The 14,660-nt window shown below is 46.1% G+C and overlaps 1 protein-coding gene across 2 annotated transcripts in view; it reads right to left on the bottom strand.

The window, feature by feature from the left end:
- The window catches only part of Minar1 (membrane integral NOTCH2 associated receptor 1), a 37,072-nt gene that overhangs the window by 8,097 nt on the left and 14,315 nt on the right, over positions 1-14,660 (bottom strand). The window contains exons 2-4 of one of the 2 annotated variants that reach the window (XR_006639284.1): positions 6,455-8,804; positions 1,022-1,276; positions 591-656 (exon numbers count right to left, since the gene is read on the bottom strand). Coding sequence is in view for 1 of the 2 variants with exons in the window: in XM_045159958.1 (XP_045015893.1) it covers positions 1,022-1,276; positions 6,455-8,755 (2,556 nt within the window). In the remaining variant the exon portion in view is untranslated. The remainder of the gene's footprint in view (positions 1-590; positions 657-1,021; positions 1,277-6,454; positions 8,805-14,660) is intronic. The other variant, XM_045159958.1, reaches the window with a different exon arrangement.

Genomic DNA, 14,660 nt, shown 5'->3' with positions numbered 1-14,660 from the left:
CATACGGGAGACGCACCATGGTTGGCGGGTTGTAGCAATCGCTGTATCTCTCCCGTGTTTTGCCCGTGCCTACTTAGTGCCAGGCACTTTATTGCTTTCAGTTCTCACAATGATGCTGCTAAGCCCAATGCCTTTATGCACGTTTCACAGGAGGAAGGGCCAAACCTCTAGCACGTGAAGGAAAGGCCCTATCACGGAGAGCGGGAGCCCCGGATTAGGCCCCGGCGCCCCTGGATCCCAGCATCTCTGTAACCCAGTGTCTTTTCTCTGACCCACACTGCACCTCCCACAACCTGCTCTGTTTTGGGGACAAGGCCACTCCAGGCATCTCTTACCAGGCATGCTTCAAGTGCATGGGCATTCTGGAGGTCACTCACCCCCTTGCTGCTGAGCCCCCAGGTGGACACAGAGTGGTGCCTTTGCTGAGCAGTGATGTGGAGACAGACATGGTGTGGACAGAACCAGGTAGAACTGCCCACCAAAATAAAAGTGTGGCCAAAAACCATCCCTGTCAGTGAGTGGGGGAAAAAAACAAAACCATGCCCTCTAGCCACAATGGCATTCACATATCTTCTGGGGATGGCTCTTACCTGGGGTGGCTCCGTATGGAAACATAATCCATAGCTTGGCTCCCACAAATATGCTTATCCCACGTGCTACATGCGGAAGGAGAGAGCAGCTTGCATTTCATTAAACAGTTTGGCTCAGGTCTTGTGAGCAAACATTAGAATCTGCGCTTGGTTCTAAATGCATCATTAGCAAATCAGATGGCCAACAATTAAGCAAGTAAAGCATCCTCCCTCTAAATGCCTACCAGCAAATACATGAAGCAAGAATCCCCTTGTTTAAAAATCTCCTCTGCTCTCTGACTCGTGCAGGTTCAGAATTCCATGGCGGGGACCCAGGGAGCTTGAGGGGGGAGGGGGTGAAGGAGTGGATAGGTTGAAGCCGTCTGTGACCCATTCCCACATCTGCCAGGGCACAGAGCTGGGCTACCCTCCCACCTGGGGACAAGGCTCACCTGCAAGTCCAGAGCAGTTAGCTTGCCCTTGTCCCCGGTGTTCCGAGCGTAGTCCTCGATGGTCCAGGAAGGCTGGCCCCGCTTGACCTCGGCTAGCTCGGTCAGCCGCATGTCCGTGTACAGAGGGTTGCTCTTCATGTGGGCCTTGAGGGAGGCAGGGTAGGGGTGAGGGCTGAACACTTGCTCTACCAGGAAGCCATCTTTGGGCTGCTTGGGCAACCGATGCTGTGGAGGGATGTCATACTGCCTGTCTGCCTGCAGAGGGGCATGGAGAAGTCCAGAAAAGCCAGAGACATGCCATCAGGTCTCAGTGCAATTGGGCAGCCAACAGCTTTTAAAATCAAGGCCCTGTAGACATCCAGGTAGCAACATAAATTACTTAGGACCACATAGAAAGTATACTGTAGTGAGAAATTCCCTAAAGAAAGTTTTTGATCCTAAGAGTACTAATGCTAGCAAATGTTTCCATACCAGAAGAGGTCCTGTTCTTCCCCAAATATTTTATTATTTATTTGTTTATTATTATTTACGGGGGGGGGGGGGCAAATAGAAAGAGAAAGAAATAGAGAGACAGAATGGATACACCAGAGCCATTGCAAATGAAGTCCAGACACATGTGCCACCTTGTGCATCTGGCTTTACGTAGGTACTAGGGAATTAAACCCCGGTCATTAGGCTTTGTAGGTAAGCGCTTTAACCGCTAAGCCATCTCTCCAGGCCAGAAGTGGTTCTTTAACCTGATCCTTATGACCGCCCTAGCATAATAAAGCCCCACTGCACAGTCAAATGACAGAACCCAGAAAGATTCAGTTGCTTGCTTCAGGGCACACAGTCTGGCAAGGATTGAAACCTATCGCATAGCTTTGGAGAGTCTTGGATTGACTGCTGCATGTTAATGGCCCCTTCTTCGTTCACCTTTTGTTATATCTGGACTCAATGAGGAAAAGATTCAAGTCCTGCCTGCAAGGAGCTGTCTGAAACCACAGCTTGGAGCCTGCTTCCCTGAAAGGGTGGAAATCCCATGTGCGGAGTCTCTAGTGGCTGCCCACGGCGGCAGGTGGCCCTTTCAGAGGTCTTGGTGCAGTTCTCAGGATAAAGGGGACAGTCTAGGCAGTGGGGTGGCACTGGGAAGGCACCTAAAGAGTTCATTGTCACTTATGTCCTCAGGCCGCAAGACACATCCCAGGGAATGCTGTCCTCAGGGGACCGTCACAATGGGGCCTCTGACCCGTTTCCTTTCCACCTTAGGCTGTCAGGTCTGTGCACAGATGCCCCCTCCAGCAAGCACTGCCTGGCCCCTGTGACCAGGGTGGCACCCATCTCTGCGACCTTGCAGGGCTGTGCACAGACCCCACAGCCAGCACCTGTCACGCTGAGCTGCATCTGCCTCTTTGTCGGCCTGTCTCCTCCACTGGATTTCAAGTTCTTTCAAGGCAAAGGGTTTGTTTTGCTCATCTTTTAATCCTGGCTCCAGCAAAATGTTACCACTGGGTTAAAAAAAAAAAAAAAAAAAAAAACACTTGCCACCATGTGTCAAAGGGATGGAAACCAATAACATGAGGCTGAGCATATGAAGCAAGTCAGCAAAACGTGTTATGTATGTAAGCTAATCGAAAAGAAAACACAAGAGAAGAACATGAGTGGAGAAGTGTGTACACAGAGATGAATATGCTCATCTGTCAACAGAGGGACACATCAGATGTGATGCGTCAGCACAGGCTGAGCAAATGTGTGAGGTGTGTGTGTGTGTCAGTCACACCTATGCATGGAGGCTAAATGACCCTCCGAGCAAAGCTGACTCACTACTTCCTGAGTGTAGACAGTGTAACACTTGGCTGTCTCAAACCATCATGGTTGTATATGCAGGCAGACTTTACTAAACCAAACAAGAAAGTGAATTTCCCTCTTATTTCCTAACACACAAAGGCCCAGGATTTTCTAAGAGGCTCCATTGGTTTTACCTATTTTTCTCATTTTTACTCCTCTAACACTCATGAGGTTCCTACTTCATGCAGGTACTGCACCAACCTGGGCCAGGGAAAGAGCCATGATAGCATCCACCAGGCTATGTGTCCATCATTCTGACTATTGCTAAATGTCACTAACTCATTTCACCTTCTTATTAACATTCCAGAATTGTAACTGAAAAGCATCCCCATGATGGATGCATCAGATCACGACAGAGAGGTTATGAGACTGACCCAATGCTACACAGCCAGGAAATGACAGAGGCAGGACTGAACCTGTTCTCACTTCTAAAGCAGAACATTGCTGGCCACGTCTGTTCCTACCACAGAGGAGTTTGTGTCCTAACTTGGCAGCCAGTGTGTGATACATAATATATTTTTTAATAAATGTTTGTGCCTAGTACATCTGAACAAAGAGAACTAAGGCTAGAGACCAGAGCCACAATGCCTATGGAAGCTTCCAGAGATTATGATTGAAAAGAAGTTTTGGAAAGAACACAGGATCAAAGTCAGTTCAGCCCAGCTTCATCTTTTGATTTCAAGGTAGGGTCTCACTCTAGCTCAGACTAGCCCAGGAATTCTCAGGGTGGCCTCAAACTCACAGCAATACTCCTACCTCTGCCTCCCAAGTCCTCAGATTAAAGGCATGTGCCACCACACCCAGCTCAGCCTTGTCTTTTTAAAAATATTTTATTTATTTATATGAGAGAGAGAGAGAAGGGTGCAGGGAGAGTGAGAGAGAATGGGCACACCAGGGCCTCTAGCCACTGTAAACAAACTTCCAGATGATTGTGCCACCTTGTACATCTGGCTTTACATGGTTTCTGGGGAATTGAACCAAGGTCCTTTGGCTTTGCAGGCAAGCACCTTAACCGCTAAGCCATCTGTCCAGCCCCCATCCTCATCTTATTCCAAGCACACAGGAAGTGGATCAGACATCCTGGATGGAGGAATCATGTGAAGAAACGTTTGGTGATGGAACAAGGCTTGGCCATAACAGATTCTGAACAGGTGACTGAATGCCTGGCCACTGCAATTTTGAGGAAATACACCTAGACTGATCAAGGAAACATAAGCTTTACGGTAGGCTGTGTCTCTCTGGTTTGAGAGAAGTATGTGAAACTCTCGGGGCTTTTCTCTTTTTTGAATAAGGAGCTTGAAACTCTGCTGATGCAAAGGAAGTCATGGGGGTGGAGCTTTAGGAACATGTAAGAGGTCCATGGAAGGAGGTGGGAGCTGGGGATTGAGTCCCCAAACCCCAAGTGGGATGAGAAGGCTGTATTACAGGAGGGATAAGTGGAAAGGATGGCAGATAGCAAACAATATCAAAAAAGATAAATACAAAGGAACTGGCAGTTAGGTTGGGCATGGCTAAGCCACAGCTCCCTGGGGCCTCTTCAGCTGAGAAAATTGCTAGAGTGGGCCTGAAGGGGTGACTTAGCTGCTAAGGCACTTTCCTCTAAAGCCAAAAGACATAGGTTCAATTCCCCAGGACCCATGTAAGCCAGATGCACAAGGTGGCGCTTGCTTTTGGAGTTCGTTTGCAGCTGCTAAGGCCCCAGCATGTGCGTGTGCTCTCTCTCTCTCCCTCCCTCCCTCTCTCTCTCCCACCTTTTTCGTTCCTTCTTTCTTTATTTCTCAAATAAATAAATAAAAATTTTTAACAGATTGCTGGATTGGCAGTAGAATTGAAATTCTCACAACAGAAACACTGGCTTCAAAAGATTGAAAAGTCTAGGCTGAAGAGATGACTTAATGGTTAAGTGCTTGCCTATGAAGCCTAACTTCGAGGCTTGATTCCCCAGGACCCACGTTATCCAATGCACAAGAGGGTGCACAAATATGGAGTTCGTTTGCAATGGCTGGAGGCCCTGGAGCGCTCATTTATTCCCTCTCTCTCTCTCCCTCCCTCCCTCCCCCCTCTTCCCTCCCTCCCTTCCCCCCCTCCCTCTCTCACTCTCAAATAAATAAATAAAGATAAAACAAAGAAAAAAGATAGAAAAGTCTGATCTCAGCCCCAAGGGCTTTGAGGCTTTGACATGGATGTTTAGAGGAACTGACCTTCAGCAACTTGAGAAATGGGAGCAGCACTCAGAAGGTAACTTTACATGAACACTACGGTGGGGCAGCCAGCCCATAGGAGATAAGAGTCAAGAGGAAAAGTAGCATCACAATGAGCAATAGCCAACAATACAGAAGGCTCAGCCCAAACGTTGGTGCCCAGCATTTCAAGTGGGTCTTAACTTAATTGTGGCTATTCATGTTGGTTTGGTGAGGCCTTGGCACTGCATACATTGGGGGTAAGATTGGTTCGGTTTGGCTAGCCACTCCTGCACAATTATCTAACTGCAGTCCTTTCAATGTGACTAAGACTCAGGGCTCCAGAAACACAGTCGGGCCCTGCTATCCAAGGCAAGCAGCTAGAAGACAGCAGTAACCTGCACTGACACTCAGTGGGATTGAGTTCCTCTTTCCCCCACTTTAGATCCTGAAAATTTCAGTGGAACTCAGTTTTTCATGCTTTTCTTTTTTCACATCACTTAAGAGCCTTGGGCTCCTTCTCTCCTCAGGGTCCCTGAAGCCCACTGCATCACTCCTTCTCTCTGGTACTCCAATCTTGGGGTCCTCAGGAAGCCCCCATGATCTGTCCAATGGCCAACAGAGCCGGGGAAGCAAGCAACACTCCAAAACCTTGGCCAGACAGGGGTTCCCTGGAGTCCATTTAGAGTGAACAGAGCAACCGTGGGCTCCCTAGAGACAATAGTCATGGCAGGGGACAGAAAAAGAAAACGTTTGAATTCACATGTCCACGTGGACTCTGGAGCTGATGGGGGGGGAGTCTACCATAAGTGTGCAAACACACTCACATGAAAAGTGCAGAACACACACTATGTTGGAGGAGAAAGAAAAAAAAAAAAAAACTAAAGAGGAAAAGAAATCACCACTTAAGAGTGGCTATTTACCCATGGTGGAACAATGAGTCATTTCCATACTCAACTTCTTTTCTTAACTGTTTATCTTATACTGGAAAAGCTCATACCTTTAAAGGGAGCATGACATAAGGTGGCAGAATTCATGAAAGCATTACACCAGCGAGGGCACTGGCAAACCACTTTCCCTGCTTGCCTGGCGCTGTTCCCACTACTTCTAGAAGGACGAGAGGATACCCTTGGTGGCACCTGCCTGCCCGACACACTCCCCATTCCATGAAATCTGTTCTCACACCACCTGTCCAATAACCCAACTGCACTGTCTGCTCTCGACAGCATCTCAGCATGAGCCCCACGCAACTGCCTGACAACTTGGCAGGGCAAACAACGTGCCCGCGTTGTCCCCTCTGTTCTGATGCTCAGAGCCTGCCAAATCTGCCGGGGTAACCAGCACACAGGGGGCCAGGCCTCTCTCGGCTTCATGAAATGTTTGAGGCTTTGAGGACGTGGATGATGGGAACTGAAATCCAGATTACCTCCTTGGACTTCCGGTGCCAGTCCTTATTCTCCCCTGGGCCCGCGTCTTTGATCTCCTGCTCCCCGAGGCCCATGCGGTTGTTGTAGGTGATGGTTCGCCAGTCTCTGGGAGAGTTGGAAATGCTGGCGATTTTAGACTCCGTGGCGCTGTTCTCCTCGGTTAGGGACCTGGAGGATGGCCTGGTGAAGAGACTTTTCTTCAGAGCCTTGACTCGTAGGCTCTCGCTGTTGCTTCCACTGGCATCGGAGCAGCACCACTCAGGGTTGCCCTCCAGCTTGGGGCCCTGGGAGCTGCTGTGTGCCCGGAACACACGCGGAGAGGCGCTGTCATCCGAAGGAGCCTCGCTGGTCAGTGAGTTCAGGTCAATCTGCACATTCACCTTCTCCGGCTGCTGCATTTTCTGATCCAGTCTATTCAGTTTGCCCAGGACCTGGGAGATTTCCTCACGGACACCCGACAGGGATTCCAGTTTCCGTTCGATCTCCCCGATCCTGAGCACCAGTTTGCACACGCTCGTCTTCAGCTCTTCCTCTGAGTGGTGGATGGTTTCCGGCCGGTTACACTTGTCTCCTTTGCTATTGGAGACGCTATTGGAGATTTTGGTGAGGTTGTGCTCGGGGGAACTGTCGCAGTCTGACTTATGAAGCTGAGACAAGGACCCAGTGCTGTTGTAGCAGGATGACTGGATCACTCCTGTGGAGCCACTGATGCTCATGTCATCAAGAAATCGGAAAATGTCGCTGATGTCGTCGCTGACGACTTCTGAGTCATCATCCGAGTGCTTCATGGCATGCCTGTCACTGTACTTGCCCTGGCCAGAGCCGCACAAGTCTTTGCATTTTTTGTGCTCCAGAGCATGTTGCTCAGTCTGCGTGCCCACACTGCTGGTGTCCGAACTGAGCTGCCCACTGGTGCAGCCGATGCTCTTGTCCTTGAACTTCTTAACGGCTTCGTGCTTCTCCAGGTCCACAGGGGATGAGATCTCTTTAGATTTGAGTCCATTTGGTTTCACTGCATAGCCAACGGGGAGGATCTGCGGTTGATCCTTGGGCACCAGATAAGCTGGGTGCCTGTCGGGGGCAGAGAAATTGGGAGTCTGGCTACCAGAATTTGGATAGCGTAGCTTCTCTTCAGAGGGATTTCTGTTGAAGAAGGACCGTTCAAAATCAGGGACCTCCTCTGTGTTTAAGCTCCAGCTTTTGGCTGGCCATGGTGTCTGTTTATTGGGCCTCCCTGGACAGCGCCTGGAATCCTGGGTTCCCATCACTGGAGTGGGTCCAAAGTAGGTGGAGGCTTGAAGGTCGTCTAAGCTTTCATGCTTTGCCCGCCTTTTGTCAGGAACAGGAGAATACACGGGATTCAGGTACTGGCTGTGATAGGGCATCTCAAAGCTGTGATTAAAGAAGGGTGGCTTATGAGGTGACTTTTGACTCTGGGGCTCCCTGTGTTCACCCTCTGCTTTGTTAGTGGGGCCCACCAAACCGGGGGACACAGTCATGAGGTTGTGGAAATCTTCTTTGAAGATGTTCCTTTTTTGGACACAGGACTGAACGACAAATGGCTCCTCACTGGAGATAAAAGTTTCCTTGATGCCTTGGCTGATGGGCAAAGAGTCCTGATCTGATATGGAGTCGTTCTCGATGTTCATGGGAAAATAGGTCCTCTGCATCTCACAAGGCTGAGGGCTGGCCACGGTGTATGGGGACAGGGCCTGTAACCTGTCCAGGGAAGCTGCTCTATTTTTGACCTCTTTGCTGACACCCAACAAGAAGTTGGGCTCAGAGGCAGGGACAAACTGGGGGCAGTCCTTCCGGTCCATCTTCCGGCACTTGGATGACTGTCTGGTGGGGTAGCCTCGACTGAAGGGCCTCTCATTCAGCTCACAGTTCAGCGGCTCGCATTCTGCCGCACTGCAGATCTCGGTGTCTGATCTGCAGGATTCAAAGGATGCCTCTTTCTTGCGAACCTTCTGGCAGCCTGTAGGCAGCTTCTCCTTGGCAGTACCCCCGTTCATTTGGATCAAGTTGAAGATTGTCACAATATCCGCTGCTACCATGATTTTCTTTGATTGCTGGTTGTTTACAGAGCATTTCATCTTGTCTTTGAATAATGTGGCTGGAAAGTTGGGGTCAAGACAAGCTGTGTAGAAAAGCACACTTCTCAGCTTGGCAAGCTGCGGGAGATCAAACCGGGCACACAGGGATTTGCACAGGTCCTGATAAGAAACCGTATTTTGCTTGCTGTCAAGCTCCTCCAAGATCTTCACCAAGAAGAGAGAAGTTTCCTGATTGGCCTCCATGATTTAGAATCGTGCAAGGTCACTGACTACACTGGAACGTCTGTCCACTCTACAGTGAGAACAGCAAGAAAGAGAGCAAGGGGAAAAGTTATGAACACCAGTAGAATTTTAAGTCTAGTTTGTTATGCATCACTTAAAGAAATGCAGGGAAAAAAATTTTAACGACACGAAATATATGAAAGGCTTTAAAATATTCATAACATTCAACTAGGTAATTCCTTTCCTTAGGACTGACTCTACCTCAAAGAAATGATCCATGACAATTCTACGTAAAGATGTTCACTGCAGAGCCGGGGAGATGGCTCAGCTGGTAAAGTGTTTGCTGCTCAAGTATGAGGACCAAGTGTGGATTCCCAGCGCCCACATAAAAGCTGTGTGTGGTACACACACTCGTAATCCCAGCATGAAAAGGCAAAGACAGGAGGCTCTCTGAGGCTTACTGGCTGGTTAGTCTAGCCAAATAGGTGAGCTCTGGGTATATGTAGAGACCAAGATGCAATAGAAAGTAATTGAGGAGGACATCTGATATTGATCTCAGGCCTACACACACACACACACACACACACTCACCTGCATGTGTACTTGAACACACATGCACACTTACACACAAATGCACTTGTGCAAAGAGATGTTGACTATCATATGTTTATAATAGTGAAAAATAAAATATTGGAAACAACTGAAGAATAAAAATACATAAATAAAACCAGTCATAATAAATAAGGAATTTTTACAAATACTGCAATTGCATGAATCTACATTTTTATAATGAAATACATCAATAAAAGAAAGAACAAATGCAACATGGATGAAACAAAATTTAGAGTCAAAAGGCTATATTTTGCACTGCACTATATGATTCCATTTTAATCACATCCTGGAATATGGAGCAATAGTTGCCAGGGGCAAGATGTCGAGAGCATAGAGTAATTTTTTGGAATTATGGGTCTGGTCAACATCTTAGTAATGATGATTATTAACGGATTGTAAATATTTATCAATTTAATAGTACTAACTATACATTTAAAATGTACTGCATATGTTATAACATAAAATCTTTTATTATTAAAGAAAGCTATGGAACATTTGTGAAAATATAAAAATAAATCTATATAAAGTAAAATCTTTTTAAAAAATTATTTATTTATTTGAGAGCAGAGAAAGAGGCAGAGAGAAAGAGAGAGAATGGACACGCCAGGACCTCCAGCCACTGCAAACAAACTCCAGAAGCGTGCGTCCCCTTGTGCATCTGGCTAACGTGGGTTCTGGGGAATTGAGCCTCGAACCGGGGTCCTTAACCTTCACAGGCAAGCACTTAACCACTAAGCCATCTCTCCAGCCCAGTAAGATCTTAACTATAGAAAATTACACATTCTTGAAAATAAAACTGATAAAAGCAGTCAAGTTTGGGTCTTGAATATGGACTTTTTCTGAATTAGTAATCTTTTCCTTTATCCCAGTACTGTAGCATGCACATTTTTAGACATTCATCAGAATTGAAATGATAATAGAGCAAACACTCATATACCCACCCTTCATATCCTAGCATTAACAGTTAATATAGTTGCTTGATCACATATCTAGTCATAGAACTACCATCAAGCCATCTTATTTTTTGTTAATCTTCAAAGTAAATTGCATCCATATACTCCCTTCTCAATATTTTATTATGCATATCATTAAGCTTAATAATTGTTTAGTTTCCCTTGTCTTACAAATTTTGGAGAAACAAATATTAAGTGTGCATTGGATGAAGCTTTAAATCTTGTGTGCTTGTGTAGTAACCAATACTCATGTGAAGATCTAGAATGTTTCCATTGTCCCCAACCTCATGGTACCCTTTCCTGTTAAAACTCTTCTTATTTATAGGTATTTTTCATAATTTATTATCTTTTCTAAAGTCCCCACAATGAGCAAATACTTCATAATAACCAAATGATAAAGAACTTGGCTTTGAAAAAGAAGAGAAGCATTAACTGATTGTAATATTAAAATGAAAAGCACCAAATCAAATTGTAAAAGAAGATGAAAACCCTCATTGATACACATGGGCACATGTCCAAGGACACATCAATGACATGATGCTCTTGCATTCTTGCTCACAGGACACTTAGGAAAGGTAGGTTGAAGCTGGGCACCGTGATATGCGCCTGTAATGTCAGCATTAGAGAAGCAGAGGCAGGAGGTTTGGTGCAAGTGTGAGAGCAGTCTCATCTACATAATGAATTCCAGGCCAGTAAAACCCTTCCCCCCCCCCCAAAACCAAAGCAGGTTGATAATTGACATTGACCTTAAAGATGACCTAGCACACGAAGGTCCATTCCATTTCCTGTGGGAGCAGTGTACTTTCCTCAGACTAAATGTTAGTAACTGGAGGAAGTGGGTTCTCTCCATCCTGAGGGCAGCTGTCCCCAGTATGATTTCATAAACATTAGCCTGGTCTCTCCTGTGAATGTCTGCAGGGATATGCAGAGACCTGTGGTCAGCTTTTGGTTTCATGGAAAAGTAAATAAAGCCTTAATCGTTTCTATTACTGCCAGGGACAAGCCACCAGGAAACCTTCTGCTCCCGCACAAGTCCCCCACCACGCTCCAGTGTCTGCATCCCTCTAATGAAAGCATTCTGTGTCAGGATGTTCTGGCTTGCTAAAGGTAAGGACAACCTGTCACGCTTGGTCTCCAAGCAAATAAATGGGTGTAGATACCAGAGCAGAGGACAAATGGATGTAATTTAGAGAACAGCAGCCGCAGCTTATGCATATCATATTTTATGGGTTTGGTGGTACACAGTAAGTTCAGAGCTGTTTTTTTCTTTCTTTAATCTCTGGAACCACTTTAAGAGACCACTTTCATTTTCACAACTACTCTCTTTCAGATGCGAAAGAGGGCTTGGAGAACTTCAAGGTCTGATCATAACTGGGAGCAATAAGACCTGAAGCCAGGGTGGCAAGCTAACTTCAGGCTGTGCCCCACTCTGTGCCCCCCAGGAAAGTCCCTGAGAGATTGTCTCAACTCTCATTCTTGCTTTGAACAGCTGAAGGATGAATAACCTCAGTAAAGCTAAAGGACCCAGATTCTATGCCTCAAGACCCACATAAGCCAGATGCACAAGGAGGTACATGTGTATGGAGTTTCTTTGCAGCAGCTAGAGGCCCTGGCATGCCCATGTATTCCCCCCACACACACTCTGTGTGTGTATGTATGTGTGTGTGTTTGTTTCTGTCTCTCTCTTATCCTTTTTCATATATATACATATATATACACACACACATACACATACATACACATACACACTATGGGTAAGGCTGAGTCATTTGTCATCAAATATGAAATTAGAAGCCTATGAATGGAAGTAGCATGGACATATTGGTGGCACTGTGTCTGTGATGATCAAACATCAAGGAGACAATGCAGATTGACAGGCTAAATAACAGAGCCCAGTGTGCAGCTGCTGGATGGCCACTTTGTTTGACTACATGCCAATTCTCCAGGGTATGAAGAGCACACTCAGTGTACAGGTAAAGCAACTGAGGAATTGAATGGCAAGTAACTATACAAGCTGGAGAAGTGACATAAAATGGTCCAGGGTCCAATAACGGACAAGGGGCCCAAGTCCTCCTGTTACTTCCTCAGGCTCTACCTCATGCCAAGAAGACGAAATGGTTCCATTACAAGTGATGAGCTAAGTGGGAGAAGTCACTGTGTACTAACCTGCTATGTGATAACAACTTTTAAAAAGAGACTGTAGGGCTGGAGAGATGGCTAAGCAGTTAAGGTGCTTGCCTGCAAAGCCTAAGGACCCATGTTTGAGTCTTATATCCCACATAAGCCAGACACACAAAGTGAGGCAAGGACAAGGTTGTACATGCCCACCAGGTGATGCAAGTGTCTGGAGTTCAATTGCAGTGGATGAGGCCCTGGAGTACCAATTCTCCCTCTCTCTGTCTCTCTCTCTTTCAAATAAAAAATAAAAATAAATAAAATTTTTAAATGACTCTAGGGCTGGAAAGATTGCTCAGTAGTTAAAGTGCTTGCCTGCAAAGCCTAATGACCTGGATTGAATTCCCCAGTAACCACATAAAGCATGCATGTGGAGTTCTGGAGTTTGTCTACAGCAGCTAAAGGCCCTGGCTCACACATTCTCTCACTCTCTCTTTCTCTGTCTCTCTCCTCTCTCTCTCCCTGCCTCCTTGTAAATAAATAAGTGACTCCATTCTGTACAAATAACAAAGCACACTTACCTAAAGCATGAGTAGGGCCTATTTTTACATTTCCAAATTCTTTAAAGACTTAGGTTCTCACAGAAGAAAACTCCATCCTCAAATCACACACCAGGAATCTTCATTAGACCCATGAGTTACAGCCTCTGCCTAGATTGCACACCATCTCAGAGGGAAAATAACAAGTTGGTTGTGGGATTCATTATTCAAATCTTATTAAATTGGAAGAAAGAACATAAACTGATTCCACAATGAAATTCTGAATAGCATAGTTTGAAGTCATTTGTTATGATAAATTAGAATCTCCTCTCAACATACTGGACTTCAAGGCCTCTATCATCCCTATTTGGCACCCATCCAGTACACTTGTCTCTTGTTTCCTTGAAGATTTTGTAGGCATTCAGCCATATAAAACTTGTTCTCTGGGGATGGAGGGATGGCTTAGCAGTTAAGGCATTTTCCTGCAAAGCCAAAGAACTCTGGTTCGATTCCCCAGGACCCAAGTTAGCCAGATGCACAAGGGGGCGCATGCATCTGGAGTTTGTTTATAGTGGCTAGAAGCCCTGGCGTGCCCATTCTCTCTCTCTCCTTCTTTCTCTGTCAAATAAATAAAAATATTTTTAAATTATTTTTATTTATTTATTCGAAAGTGACAGAGAGATAAAGGGGCAGATAGAGACAGAGAGAATGGGCATGCCAGGGCCTCCAGCCACTGCAAACGAACTCCAGACGCATGTACCCCCTTGTGCATCTGGCTAACATGGGTCCTGGGGAATCGAGCCTCGAACCAGGGTTCTTAGGCTTCACAGGCAAGCACTTAACCGCTAAGCCATCTCCCCATCCCAATAAAAATATTTTTTAAAAAGCCAAAAACAAATAAAAATCTTTCTCTGAGCACAGAGTCTATGTATGACATTGGGCTAGGCTCAGCTAGAAAAGATAACACAGTCCTCAGATAGCCCAAGGTCTCAGAGATGAAAAGTCTTTAGGGGAAGAGCTGGATGGGGTTACAGTGATCGGCAAGCCTTTCCATTCTTCAGATAAAGAAACTGGGACCCAGAGAGTGACGTGACATTTCAAGGACACAAGTGGAAGTAATGACAAACCTGGTGCAACTGACCTGCTCTTACAGGTGCCTATACAAATGCCAGTGGTGACTACCAAGTGTGGGAGGGACTTAAACACGGGGCCTGGGGTAATGGTGAACCTGAGCCCAGTCAAAGGAAAAAATAAGATGCCAGAACTGCACAAGTGGGGGACATTGCCAACACCTCAAAGGCTGAAGAGGAGGTGTGTGTTTCCAAGTTAGTGGAAGGAGACAAGGAGTATTCCAGAAGAGGGCAGGATGCCTGACGGGTTAGAGACCAGGATGGTGCCTATGTGTTAAGTCAGGATGGGGAGAAAGAGATAAAATTAGATAAGGAAAATGGCCTGTTGTGCTTTGAAAGTATCCCCTTAAAGCTCAGGTACTACCCATGTGACAGTATCCGGAGGGCTTTGAACAAATATTTTTTAAAAGTGTTCAAAACCTCTAGCCATAAAACCACTGGGAGGTTCCATCTCACACCAGTCAAAATAGCTACCATCAAGAAACCAAATGTCAACCAATGCTGGCAAGAATGTGGGCCATCCCTTATTCACTGTTGGTGGAAGTGTTTACTAACGTAGCCACTATAGAAATGCCAT

The sequence above is a fragment of the Jaculus jaculus genome, chromosome 10, assembly GCF_020740685.1.
Source record: "Jaculus jaculus isolate mJacJac1 chromosome 10, mJacJac1.mat.Y.cur, whole genome shotgun sequence".
Taxonomy (NCBI): domain Eukaryota; kingdom Metazoa; phylum Chordata; class Mammalia; order Rodentia; family Dipodidae; genus Jaculus; species Jaculus jaculus.
This window is presented reverse-complemented; position numbering and strand designations above follow the sequence as displayed.